Source organism: Serinus canaria, chromosome 8 (genome assembly GCF_022539315.1).
Source record: "Serinus canaria isolate serCan28SL12 chromosome 8, serCan2020, whole genome shotgun sequence".
NCBI classification, from domain to species: domain Eukaryota; kingdom Metazoa; phylum Chordata; class Aves; order Passeriformes; family Fringillidae; genus Serinus; species Serinus canaria.
The window spans coordinates 28,838,495-28,852,611 of NC_066322.1; the positions used below are offsets into that span (position 1 = coordinate 28,838,495).

The following is a 14,117-nucleotide window of genomic DNA, read 5'->3' on the forward strand; positions in this document are numbered from 1 at the left end:
CCTTGGGAATAAACAACTTGTTATAAATACCAGGTGCAGCATTTTTTTGAATTCTTTCTCTCCAGCTCCCTAAAGTTCCCCAGACTGAGTCATGGGAAAGCTTATCTAGCTCTCTGTCTCTCTGACCAGACTATTGCATCCACAAAGCCAGCACTGGGCAAAGCAGGGATTTGCCAGCATTCATCCTGTGAAAAACACCAATCACTTGGTTTGTAAAATTTTAAAAGTTTAATGGTAATAAAATGGTCATAAAAATAGTAATATAATTAGAGTAATAATAATTTGGACAATTTGGATTAGGACAATATGAGACAATAGAAACAAAGAGTTAGGGACAGTCCAGGTACCTCTTTCTGAGCAGCATAAGCCCGAAAAAGGCCCCACGTTAACAGAGGATTAACCCTTAAAAGCAACAGCCTGTTGCATATTCATACACCTCATCCATGGTGCATCAATCCCATTCAAACACAGGATTCTGTCTGGGCAGTGTCAGCTTCTTCCTCTGAATCCTGACGGCGTCTTCAGGGCTGAGCAAGGCAGGAAGAAGTTCATTTCTGATAATGGAGCAATAAATTTTCTTTCTCTGAAAGATTCAGGTGTCCTGTGGCTGCTATGTGGTGTGGGTACCTCATTCCTTTCTTTAAAAAAATAACTCACATACATAGTTTCTATTTTAACATTATGTTATAATCTAAAACTGTATTTAACACACAACTTAATTAATACAGCATCACTTTCAAAACATGTGATTGGTGTTTTTCACAAGGTTCTACATCCAAAAATCTTTCTGCCAAGCACCCCCATCCGTGAGACCTTCTTGTCAAACTTTCATCCTTCCCAACAGGGGGGATGCAGGGATCCCTGCTCATCCCCCCGGTGCCACTCTGGCTCCTGCTGCAGGAGGCAGCTGCAGCTATTCCTGCAGGGAGGGGGCAGAGGAGCCTTTGCCGAGGGCCAGGGGAGGCTCTGCTCGTTCGCAGCTCCTCCGAGCAGCTCTCGCTGGGTTCCTGACGAGCTCCTGGCTGTTAAGGAGGTGAGACTTGCTGATCCAGCACAATGTCACACGCCGGGGGGAAGAGGGGCTCGAGGTGGGACAAGTGCTGGAAAACCTCTGGCTGTGGAAATGGAGGCCAGCCTTTGATCAGTGAGGGAAAAAAAACTAAAATAAAAATTAAAAATGAAAACAAACTAACAAAACTAAATTACCCCCCCCAAAAAAAAAAAAACCACAAAACCCAAAAATGCCCACCCATAACCCTAAAAAAAACCCCACAAAAAATAAGCTTGATTGCACTTCCCCACCCCAAAGTAAATTATTATAAAGGATATTTGCAGGCTCCTGTCAACACTTCAGAGGCCAAGGGAAGGGGCAGCTGGGACTCGTGGCTCTGCCTGCTGGTGCTGCACCCTGCATCCCTCACCCAGAGATGCACAAACCCCCCTTATTTGCCCTGGTACCAGAGGATGAAACTTTGCTGGGAAAAACAACCTTGGATTTGTGTTCTTCTCTGTTCTTCCTCTTTTGGAAAGGAAAAAATACCAAAAAAAACCAACCCCTCACATCATTCATGATGGCCATGATTCTGTAGATCTGTGAAAATCAATCTGAAGCTCACATCATCTGTGGCAGAGTGCTCCATAAATTCACTGAGTCCCTGGGGAGGGCATGTGGGAGGCAGAGAGAGTCTGGCCTAGGCCTGGCTTTAGAAAAATAACCCATCCTTATCCCTGATCCCTCTGCCTTGCACCCCAATCATCACTGGTACCCCTGCTGAGGTCTGGAGCTGCCCACTGGGGGTGTCACTCCCGTGCCAGGGTCCCTGTGGCAGCTCATCCATGCACTGGGACACTGCAGGGACAGCCAGGGACACCACTGGGACACTGCAGGGACAGCCAGCTCAGCCCTGCAGTGCCTCTGAGCTGAGCACAGAACCTGGTTTGGGGTGATTTTGGCTGCAAATCGCCCCTGCTGGGTGCCCACCCACTCAGCCAGCCCTCCCAGCACCCAGCTGCCCTGCAGAGCCCTGCTGTGGGAACAGGGAGGTACCAGCTGGGGAAGGAGAGCAATTCATGCTTTTTGGCATTCGTTTGGAAGCCAGAATTGTGTTGGTTTGGGGTTATTTTTAATTATCTACACAGAAATAGCAAAGTCAAATGAGCAGTGGGCTCCTTCCTGCTCAGCGGAGTTCCAGCAGGAGATGGGATTGTGAGAGCAGGCGAGCTCAGCCCTGCCTCTCCCCTGGCTCCCTGCTGCCTGTGAAGCCAAAAGGTGACACAAAAGAGCTCCCCAAAACCTCCTGGCAGTCAGCAAATGCCAGCTGGCTCTTCTGTGCTTGGGTAGGGGGCAGTTAGCAGGGAATTCCATGGGATTTCACCTGCCAACACAGCCAGGGCAGATGTGCAGAGCTACACCCCTGAGCAAGGCAGATCAGTGCCAGGAGGCAGAAATAGATGAGAAGAACAAAAAAATGGAGGTGCTGGGCCAGGCCAGGCTGTTCCAGCCCTTTGGGGAGGACAGGGAACACAGGGAAGAGGAGGGGGGTTGTGTGGGGTGCTTTGTCAGAGGGGTGCTCACCTCGGGGGGGAATGCTCATCCATGGGGAGATGCTCACCTGTGTGCAGGGAGGGAGAGGAATGAGGGATTTGTGTTTACAAACAAACTCTGGGTCTGCTGGTGGACAAAACTAGCACTGAGAGATGGAAGAAACAATGGGAAGGATTCCACTGACTGGTGAGTGGAATGAGGGAGATTTGTCTTTGCAAACAAGCTGTGGGTCTGCTGATAAATAAAGTTAGATGCAGAGAGGTGACAGGAGCAATGGGCAGAACCATAAATTCCATAAGAATTCCACTGATAGACACAAGGAAAAGAAAAAGGGGGGGGGGAGTAGACATTAGAAGGAGGTCTTAGGTAGCAGGCATTTCGGGAAGTCTGTACCTCCGGAGTAGCTCAGCCAATGGGGAAAGAGAGAGGGAAATTTGGATAAAAAGGAGGCTGTGCTCTCTGAAAATTCGTGAGATCCCACAGGAAATGCCCATGACCTCTCCCTTTTTTTCCTATAAAGTTACAGGGCTCCTCTGTCTCCTTTTTGGACATAAACCTCAGGTGTTTGTGGGTGGGTGTTCCTGGCAGGAACGGGGGGATGCTCCCCTGCAGGGGGATGCTCCTGCACACGGGGGAATGCTGTCCCAAGGAACTGCCGGTGCTGGCAGCCCACGAACCGGCAGCTCCACGTGGCTGCCGCTGTGAGTAAGCACCAGCCCCTCTGCAGAGCCCACGCACATCCTCGGTGTGCTGGAAGTGCCACCAGAGGAAGGAAAGGGAAAGGAAGGGAAGGAGGCGGACGGGAGCCACCCCGAGCCATCAGCTGTGCCCCCAGCGGGAGCAAACCCTGCCCCCTCCTCCTTGAACCCATGGATTTTAAACACCTCGCTAGGATGGGGAAAAGGAAGAGAAAAGGTTTCATTTTTTCAGGTTCCTGCCCCCTCCTCTTGTCCTTCGCAGCCCCAAGGGGTTTGGGTTTGGCTGCAGCAGCCTCGTGGCCAACTTTGCCTTGTTTTGCTGGAGAAGGGAGCAGAGTCACCAGCAAATGTTTGACCAAAGGAGCAGAGCCAGGCTTCCCTTGCAGGGATGCACAATTGCTGACACCCTGCCTGTAAAATAACCCAGGGAGCCTTTAGAGAAGTGCCCGTGCCTGCAGAGCTACAGACACACCCCGTGCCATGGGCTTTCATTTGGCTTTGCAGGAGGGAAAGAGGGGCAGAGACAGAGAGAAAAAAGAAAAAAATCCATCATGATGAGGAATCCATCCTTCTCTTCCCAGGAAGAAGATCCAGGGGAGATGATCTGCAGCTGTCCCAGCACAGGACTGGTCACGTCCCCCAGGCCATGCACAGCAGTACCAGGGGCTGGGATGGCTCCCGCAGGAGCCTGGGCAGCTCTGCCGTGCCAGGGGCTCGGAAAAGGTCCTGGAGCATGCAGGGCAGGCTGAAAGGAGCACTCACAGACCAGGATTTGGGGCTCTGATGGCCCTGCCCCCAGTGGCTCCTCAAGGAGGAGCAGCCCCAGCCCTTCTGGCAGCCGTGTCTGTTTCTGGGGTACTTTTGTTCCCAATTTATCCCCTGTCTCCCGGAGCTATTATAAGCAGGTACAATCTGCATCGCCATTGTTATTCAGATGATGTACAGATAATTTTAACCTTTCTGTTCCATTTGTCAAGGGGCTTTTTTTAGCCTCTGTGGCTGCCAGGCAGAGCTCTGGCTCTCCGACAGCCAAGGCTCCCCGTTTTGCAGCACCAGTTTCCCTTGTGGGGGTGAAGCTCTGCCTCTGCATTGCTCTGGGTGTCTTCTCCACAGCCCCAGATATTTCAGGGGATTTGGAGAAATGTGCTAGAGGTGGTCATGCACTCAAGCAGCTGCATGCACCACTGGTCCTCGCACGAGCACCCGAGGTGGGGTTCCATGGGATGTCCATCAGAGACCTGCAGGCTCCAAAGGCTTTCACAGCTTTTGGAGCAGCTCATACTTCAAACAGTCACTTCAGGGAATGTCACTGCAGCACTTCTGGCCCACACAGGAGGACATCGTCTCCTCAAACTGCTTCCAACAGCGCTGCAAAGGCCTCAGAGCTGAAGGTGGCATCACCACCCTGCAGAGCCTTCCCCACAGTCAGGACTGCAGATCACTTTTTTGGCTATAAAATGGGAACTGACTTCCCAGCCTGGAAAAAATGCCGGGCTGTCATTGCATTCATCGCCTCAGGAAGTGCTCTCAAAGCTGGGCCATCTCCTGGAACTCCACACTTCCCACTGAAAGCTTCTTAGCACTTCATGAGCCAGAGAAGTGAAAAGCAGATCTGTCAGCATTTGGGAAATCAAGGGAAATTCGCCCAAAATGAAGGGCAGGATAAAACCAGTCCCTACTACAGGTCATGTGGGCTTTGTCCTTGGTGCTTGTGAAACACAGAGTAAAGCTCAGCTCAGGGGGGCCAGAGAAGGCTACTGCCTTCATCCTCCCCCGAGCTCTTCTTGGCATAGTACTGGGAAAGAAGGAGAGTGTTCTTGAAAAGCCACAAACCATCCCTGTCACCCCAGCTCAGCCTGGAGGCTGCCACAGGCTGCTGCCTCACCTCTGGCTGCCGGGGAACTTTTCATGCTTTAAACACGCCTGCAAAAAAAGATGTGACTTCAGCATCTTTGCTTGACAGCTCACCCACGAGCTTTGGACCAGGCAACAGCATCTGCAGCCACCTGACATCTCTGGAGTGCAGGCATGGAGGGGTGGCCAAGCTCTTTGGATGCCCCCGAGGCACGGATCCCAGCGGGGTTTCCAAGCTCAATGTGCAGGCTGCTGCTGCCTTGCATTCCTGCAGTGACACCGTGTCACCGATGTCACCGTGATGCTCTTGGCTTCCCCTGGCCAGTTTGCCGCAGTGCCACCAGTAACAGCTGCTCAGGCTCCTGGCCCTGGCTCTCCCAGCTCCCCCAGAGCCCAGGACCCCTCAGCCCCTGTGTCTGGCCCGAGCCACAGCTAGCCCAGAATATCTCAAATATCCTCCCTGCCCCTCTCCTCCACAGCCCCCCGCCCTGTCTGGGCTTGCAGAACACCCCATCCCACGTGTTGGCAGTGCCAGCACAGGCTCTGTGCCTCCCCCTCCCTGCCATGGGGACATTTTCAGGGGTCCATGACATTACCCAGACTCCCCACAGCCCCCCCAGCACGGTGGGGTGCCAATGGGACCGAGCCTGCAGAGGTTCTTTACAACAAGGTTTTATTTTTCTTTCCTTTTGACAAAAAACATTGAGGAGTTGTACATTGTTGGTGGTCAGCTCGCTTCCCCGTTTGGGTCCAAACGAGCAGTTTATGTTACAACATCCCACCCCAGAGCCTGGGGGATGAAGGCAGAGCATCTCCCACTCACCCTCCCCAGGACAGACACCAGCCCCACGCCTGGGGGGCTCTGCCATCCAAGCTCTCCTGGAGGGACAGGAGGATGGTGCTGGGACAGCCAGCCTGGAGGGGACAACTGGCCTCTGTGTGCCAGGGCTGCCACACCCCTTCACACAACCACCACAGCCCCCCCAGGAGATGTGCAGGGCTTCCAATCCAGCCCCAGCACCGAGCTGGGAACCAGCTGCGTGCCACTGGTGAACTCCTGCCTGCCCAGGGCATGTCCTATGCAGGCAGAGGTTGAAATACATCCCCCCACCCCGCCACCCATCCTGCCTCCCGTGGCCCAGCGTGGCCAGCAGCCACCGAGTGGCACAGTCCTGGTGTCCGGGAGGCTGCGGGAATGTCCAGAATTCCACAGAGGAGAGATTGCACAGCAGCAAAGCCGAGTCCAGCGCCTTGAAAAGCAAGGCACAGGCTGCAGCGGTGCCTCGGGGCCGGTTTGGCTCCCCCCTCGGCACAGTCCTTCCCGTGCTTCTCCCGGGGGTGTTTTTGGTTTCAGAGTCGCGCTGTGGAGGTGCCACCGTGTCCCCGCAGGTCCCTGCCTGTCCCCAGCGCTGCGGCGGCTTCGGGAGAGGCAGAAGAGGGGCGTTTTCGGACCCTTTCCGGCTGAAAAGGGGCTGTGTTTTGTCCCACACAGTTTCTGTACGTTAGTTGAAGACAGGGCTGACATGTCAAAGAGCTCAGGTTCGGGCGCTGCAGCCCGGGGTGGCAGCGCGGGTGCGCCCCGGGGGCCGTGCCCCATCCTCTGCCACCACCGACACCGCTCGCCGGCCCCGTGCCCGGGGCTGGAGGAAAGAAAAGCGCCCAAAAAGCTCGAAATCCGCATGAAACGTGCCCCCGCTCGGAGAGCATCGCTGCCTCCCTCCCACCCGCCAGGCACAGACACAAAAAGCCGCCTCCTCCCCCCCTCCGCGGGCTCTTACTCAGAGCCCGGCGCATTGTCAGACACCTTTCCGCATTTAGAAGGAGACGATACCGACACCTATATTTAGAGCAGGTACGGCATCGCCTTCCCCTGCCCCCGGCAGCACCGCGTCCCCTGTCCTCGATCCCACGCGATCCTCCAGACCCGGCTCTCCCAAATCCCCGAGCTCCGGAAGCTTCAGGGTGAAGCCACGAGAGGGAACTGGAGGTGCCTGTGTCCCCAGCCACCAGCAGGGACCTTCCCCACGGCTGCATGGGACACGGTTTGTCCCATGGAGACAGAGGGGGGATAGGCAGGATCTGAGCCAAAGGCCTGCCCGTGGAATTTTGGGCCCCTGGGCAGGTGGAAGTGTCTGTTTGGGAAGCAGCAGGGACGGCAGAGGCGCCCCCACCATCAGGCAGGAGGAGCTTTGGGGGGCACAGGGGGCACTTTGGCCATGGGAACGAGGGGGTTGGTCCATGCACGAGCCCTGGAGCAGGAAGCCTTCAGAGCCACCGGGATTTGCTTCTCACAAAGCAGAGCTGCCCCGGGGGGAGCTCACAAAGCGATCAGGACATGATCTGCACATGCAGGAGCAGGGCAGTTTGTGCATCTTTCCATCGGGAGAAGACATGAGCTACCCAGGACCAAAGCCAAGCCTGGCCAGAGCTGCTGCTCAGCTGCACAGCAGCCCCAAAGACCCAGACCACAACAACCTGCAGCAAAGCAAAGCCGTGGGCAGGAGGAAGGGCAGGGTGAGGGCTGTGCTGCCTTCACCTGCCCATCCCCACCTCCCATCTGCACTCAGGGCCAGCACGCCTGGTCCAAACACACAGAGCATCGCCCAGCCCTCAGAACAAACCCTTCCCTGAGGCTCCAAAGGCACAGCACCCTCCAGCTCCCCAGGACCACGCAGAGGCTGACACCAGACACAGCTCACAGCAGAAACACTTCACTAGTCACCAGGGTGAGCCACCCATAACCACGGGCCACCAGCAGCACCTCCCCGGGCACAGCACTGCACCCACTGCACGGATCCTTGAGAGCTGACAGCACTTAATTAGCAGATTAATTAATTGACTGGTGCTGGAAGGTGGCCCTGTTCTGCATTCTCCGTGTTTGCAGGAGGGCTGAGCCACCCTGCTCAGGACAGTGCTCCTTCCCCAAGTCTCCCACACCGGGGCCGTGGGGTTTGCACGGCCAGCCCCTCATGGCAGCCCCTCTCCAAAGGAGTCCCAGGCCCCTGAAGAGGGCACAAGCCATGGCTGCAGGGGAAACTGAGGCAGGGCCGCTGCCAAACCCCCGTATGCCTGTGCCTGGAGGAAAGATCTTAAGATACATCATGCACTCACAACATCTTCACTCCCCTGCAGACATGGATTCCTTCTTTTCCTGGGAAAACAAGCAAAGAGGCCTCTGAGAGGGAGGTTTGCCATCACCCCGTGGCACTGCCTTCTTCCTGGGACAGTTCTGTCCTCATCCTTTGGGCATCCCCCTCCTGCAGGCACTGAGGTGCCCAAGGAGCCCTTGCCACAGCCATCTCTAAGAGAGAAAATGCAATTCCCAGCGCTGAAAACACCTGGGAGAGGGAGCAAGGTGACATTCCCAATGCTCTGTACAGCAGCCCCCCGGGGAGGCTCAGTCCTGCCCCCACCAAAGCAGGGTGCAGGCAGCAGGAGCCCCAAGGTGCTCGCCAGCATTGTCAGGTGATTAAAACAAATCTATGTATGTGTATATCTTTATATATACAGCATATAAATATATACACACACACACCCCCGGTATATACACACACAGGCACACCTAGAGTTCTCCGTATATAAATAAATATATGTCGGTGGGACACAGGGTACATTTGGCAGCACTGAGCCCCCCACCCCCAGCACAAACCAGTTCTGCCCCCTCTGGCAGCCAGAGCTGCTCTGGTCTGTCTGGGGGCATCCCAACCCCTCATCCCCTGCCCCCCACGGTCACATCCTGCCCTTTTTCCAGGCAGGATGAGACCCTCGGGGAGGGAAGTTCAAAGCCACAGCAGCACAAGCCCAAGCGACAGAGCAAAGGGGGTGGGTCCATCGCATCCCTTTGCTGGGACTCTCCGGCCACAGTGAGCAGAAGATCCCTCGGGATGAGCTTTCCAGGGGATCCCTCTCGGGGCAGGGAGCGGGGCTGCGGCCGGGGGGGGCTATCCCTTCTCCCCCAGCACACCAACCCGGCCGGGCCGCTCTGCTGCCCATCAAGTGCTTCTCTGTGCAGAAAAAAAAAAAAAAAGTGATAGTAATAAATGAAAGCCGAAAGATTTTAATTTTTTTTTTTTTTTTTTTTTTTTGCACAAAGACTTTTTTTTCCCCCGTTTATTTTCTTTTTCGTTGTGGATTTTTTTTTTTTTTTCTCTCTCTCTCTCCTTTTCTTTCCCCCTCCGTTCCGGTCGGTTTGGGGCGGGGGCTTTATTGTTTGTTTGGTTGGTTGGGTTTTTTTGTTTTGTTGCTTTTTGTTTTCTTTTGCTTTCTTTTCTTTCGTTTTGTTTTCCCCCTGCGTTTGGTTTTGGTTTTCAGTTTCATTCCCAGGCGCGGCGAAGAGCATGCATCGGAGAAGGGCAGGGCGGGATGGACGGGGGGCAGCCGAGGCGGGGTCGGGGCGCGGGTTTGAGGCTCGGGGGGGCAGCGGGGGCAGCTTCTAGCACTTGTCATCTTCCTCGGTGTCGCTGAGCACGTCGATGCTGGCCCCGCACATGACGCCCTGCGCCGCCCCTCGCCGCCGCCGCCGGTAGTGCCCGTTGGGCATCTGCCAGCCGTGCCGCAGCGGCGGCGCCGAGCCGATGGTGTTGGAGCGGCCCAGGCTGGTGGCCACGGCCGCCTCGAAGGTGAGCGTCTCCTCCTCACCGCAGTCTGAGGCGTGCGAGTCGTCGTGCAGCGCCAGGTAGGGCTCCGAGATGTAGCGCTGCGGCGTGGACTGCCGGCTCTGCTTGCCCGCCGGAGAGCTGGAAGACTCTGCCGGGCCGGCCGTGCTGGGATCCAGGCTGGAGGAGAGCAGCGGAGAGCCGCCCTCGCTCTCGTCGGCCGGAGGAGAGGTGTCCCCCGCGTGTCGCAGCATGGAGGCGTAGGACAGGAGGGGACGCGGCTTGGGGGGCACCGGCGGCAGCTGGCGGCGGCCTCGCCGGGGCGTGCTGGTGTCCGAGATGGAGGGGATGGAGCTTTCGCTCAGGGAGCCCATGCCCTACAAGACACCGGGACACGCTGGGCAATGCAGGCAGCACCACACACCACACACCACACCGCACCCTCTCATGTCACGGACATGTTTCATGAAAAATCCTTTCCTTAGGATCTTTTCTCCTGAGAAGCTGAGAGGCCTCAGGAACGAAATGTAAGCAATGATTCTCTGCTGCTGTGGAATGCAGCAGGTGGATCTGGGATTGGTCTCATGTGGTTGTTTCCAATTAATGGCCAATCACAGTCCAGCTGTCTCGGGCTGTCTGGTCAGTCACAAGATTTTATTATAATTCCATACCTTTCTATTCCTTGCTAGCCTTCTGATGAAATCCTTTCTTCTATTCTTTTAGTATAGTTTTAATATATAATTTTCTTTTAATATAATATACATCATAAAATAATAAATCAGCCTTCTGAAACACGGAGTCAAGATTCGCATCTCTTCCCTCGTCCTGGGACCCCTGAGAACACCACCACACTCTCCCCGCATCCTGAGCTTTTTTTCCTTTATTTTGTGAAAAATCCCTTCACCGGGATTTCTTTTCCTGGCAAAGATGAGAAGCCTCAGCTTCTCCATGTTTTGCTGCTTTGGAATGTGATTGGGAGAATTGTTTACCCAGCATGTGAATTGTTTTAACTTAATGACCAGTCCCAGTCCAGCTGTATCGGACTCTCTGGGCTGTCACAGGTTTTTGTTATGCGTTCTTGTTTTAGCCTTTTGATGTATCTTTTCTCTTTCTTTAGTATAGTTTTAGTATATAATTTCTTTTAATATAATAGAATATCATCATATAATAAATCAGCCCTCTAAGAATATGGGGTCAGACTCATCTCTCACCTCATCCTGGGGACCTCAACACAACACCACCCATGGAAGCTGCCTCTGTCTTGAAAGGGCTGTTCTGCCCCATCCCTGCCCCATGAGCTCGTGGTCTGCAGCTTCCTCACAAAGAAAAGCACACAGGCAGGCACTGATCTCCCTGGTGACCAGTGACAGCACCCAAGGGGACAGCGTGAAGCTGTGCCAGGGGACGTTTAGGTTGGATATTTGGAAAAAGTGCTTCACCCAGAGGGTGGCCAGGCATTGGAAAAGGCTCCCCAAGGAAATGGTCACAGCACTAGGACTGACAGAGCTTTCAGACAGTGCTCTCGGGCACATGGTGCGATTCTGAGTTGGACTCGATGACTCTTGTGCTCTGTTCCAACTCAGGATACTCTAGGATTCCATGCTCTTGGTGGTCAAAAGCAAAAAGCACTCCCAAAACAGCCCTAGGAAGAGCTGACAGCTCGCCATGGGGGGCATCTCCATGGGTGATTTCAAGCTCACTCAAGCTCTGGCACCTCCAGGCTGGGAGACCTTGACCTTGGCAGGGAGTGGATGCCATAGCAGCAGGAGGATCAGCATGAGATCCACCCCTGTCCCCACACACTCTGCAGGGTGCCAGAGCAGCCCCAGCCTGCTCAGCTCACAGGAGCCACAGAGATGCCACCACCAGGAGATGAGACGGCTCAGACCTCCCAGAATCGGGGCTTATCTCCCCCTCTTCCCTTTAGGCTTAGGAAGGGATCCCTGTCACCCACCTGCCTGCTAGGTGTCTGTGACCTGCCCTCGCTGGGTGACCGGGACTCGCGCCGCCGCTCCGGCGACTCCTCCTGCGCCTGGGGACTCCTCTCCTCGGAGTTGCAGCGGGAGATGTCCGGGGACAGCAGGTGCTTGCGCTCTTTGGATCGGCCTCGCTCCCTGCCCGAGCGGTGCCCCTCGGACCGGTGGCCTGCAGGACACCCTCGTCAGTCCCCAGCGCCACCCCCTCTGCAGCAGCTCCACTCTGGAGATGTTTTTGGGGGGTTTTTGGGGCTCACCCGAGTCGGCGTTGAGGCGCCGGGCGGATAGCTGGAGCGAGGAGTGGTAGCTGCGCCGGCGGGACTTGTAGGTGTTGTCGCTGCTGCGCTCCATGGAGAACTCATCCAGCCAGGAGCTGTTGGGCCGCTTGTCCCGGATGGTGGAGAACGATCTCCGCATGGAGCTGGTGTCTGTCACCACCTGCAAGCAACCCCGGCCAGCCGGGGACAGCATTAGTGCCAGCCAGGGCTGGGGGTCAAGAGTGACCGCTTCACCCCCACCACAGGGATGGCCACACTGTGGGATGGGGAAATTTGGGGTAGGGGGCAGCCAGCCTGAGAACAGCCCCCCCAGGTAACCTCTGCACAAATCAGGGGTGGGAGGAAAGCGGGGTTTAGCCTCAGAGCTCGTGGGCTGCCCTTCCCCAGCGGGCTGGAGCTGTGCTGCACAGGCAGAGCCAAGCCCAGGGCTGGGGGGAGAGCAGCAGCACCACCAGCTGTGTGTGGGGACATGGAGGGCACCAGAGCATTGTCCCCCAGGCTGCCTCCCCAGCATCCCTCCCCACTAGGAGAGCAGGGTCAAGAGGAGCAATCCTTGAAAAGATTGTTGGCAGAGAGGGGTGCCCCAGTGCCCCTTGCTCTGAGTTCATTTTTTCAGCTGCCCCCACTTTTCCACATGCCTCCCTACTCTTCCTTTATTCCCACATCCCCAACCCTTTCCCCTGCACTCATTCCCTATCTCCCAACTCATGCTGTTATCTTCCCTTTCCTTTTCTTTCTCCCTCCCATGCTTCTCCTTCCTACCTTTTCCCCTCATTACACCCTGTGTTTTCACATTATGGGGAAAACATCACCTCCTTCCACACTTCCTTTGCTTAGTTCTAGCAGCTCTCTGCCACTGCAGCCTCAGGCTGTTCTCCATCTCCTCTCACCTTTCCTGCTCCCATCCCCTCCTTCTGGTCATCTCCTTTGCTGCTGAATGACCAAGAAAGCACGTGAGACAAAGCCTCCCTTTGTCTTCACACCCACACCAGGACTCGGTGCCTGCACCACAGCAGAGCCAGAGACTTCACAGCAGACACCAAACCCCCAAAAACATCTGTGTCTTGGGGGAGGCTGAGCACAGGACAGAACAACAGAGAAACCAGGCAGACAGATGAGGAGGTGAGACATGGCCTGGGTTCCCCTGGACAGACAGAGCACGTGTTGGGATGATGGGAAAGGACGGAGAAGGCTTTTCATCACCTGTGGTCATCTGACAGATGGGCTGGGGCTCCTCAAACCTCAGCCAGTGCCCAGGGCTGCAGGAAAGGAGGGGGAGAACATGATCCTGGACCTCCCCCACAAGCCTGGAGATGGATCCCCCAGGCTGCTCTCTGCTGCCAGCATCCCCTTTGGGAGGCAACAGCAGCTCTCCTGCTTGTGCAGCGCCCAAAGAAGGGGAGAAGCTCTGGTATCAGGGTGCTGGGGATGCCGTGGGGCTCAGCACAGAGAAGCCCCAGCATTATCTGGCAGGCTTTGATCACCTGTGGGGGCTTTGCTTGGTTTTACCTGGGGATCCACAGTGAGACGAGGCATGGAGGAGGCCCTCCCAGAGACAGCGTGGTCCTGAGTGTCCACGGGAAGGTAGCTGCCACGGTTAGAGGGCTGCACTCTTTGAAACTCCCTAACCTCTGGCTCCTGGAAATAAACACACAGCCAAGCTCTTGGGATGGGCTTGGAGCAGAGCAGCACGCTGCTTTGGCCCTCTTGGCAGGGGACAGCCCCGCTTGCTCATCCAGGGGCAGAATTTAAGTTGGCCAAAACCAGGTGGTAGAACACTAGCACGGGTTGCCCGGAGAGGTGATGGATTCTCCCTCTCTGGAAGTGTTCAAGGCCAGTTTGGATGGGGCTCTGAGCAACCTGATCTGGTTGAAGATGTCCCTGCCCATGGCAGGAGGGGCTGGAAATAGATGAGCTTGAAAAGGTCCCTTCCAACCCAAACTATTTGATGATTCTATGAAAAACAGGGTCTAAGCCAGTAGAATTCATCACGTTGCCACTGAAAAACACCCTCCAGTTAACAGTCCCCAGGTGAGCCCTGATGTGGTGCTTCAGGCTTGCCTGATGGCCAGCTGCCCTTGCACCTCTACAGTGACAGTGCAAACCCTGCCTGGGTCTGTGGGCACCCTGACTGCTCAGGATTTAACTCTGAGGGGACAAATGGAGAGGAT

At 55.5% G+C, this 14,117-nt stretch overlaps 1 protein-coding gene across 2 annotated transcripts in view; it reads right to left on the minus strand.

Moving 5' to 3' along the window:
* Nucleotides 1-9,504: 9,504 nt before the first annotated feature.
* Nucleotides 9,505-14,117, minus strand: part of CACNA1E (calcium voltage-gated channel subunit alpha1 E) — a 119,379-nt gene continuing 114,766 nt past the window's right edge. For both annotated transcript variants that reach the window (XM_050977450.1, XM_050977449.1), the window contains exons 44-47: nt 13,456-13,584; nt 11,926-12,106; nt 11,647-11,837; nt 9,505-10,069 (exon numbers count right to left, since the gene is read on the minus strand). In XM_050977450.1, coding sequence (XP_050833407.1) covers nt 9,530-10,069; nt 11,647-11,837; nt 11,926-12,106; nt 13,456-13,584 — 1,041 coding nt within the window. In that variant the 3' untranslated portion in view covers nt 9,505-9,529. The remainder of the gene's footprint in view (nt 10,070-11,646; nt 11,838-11,925; nt 12,107-13,455; nt 13,585-14,117) is intronic.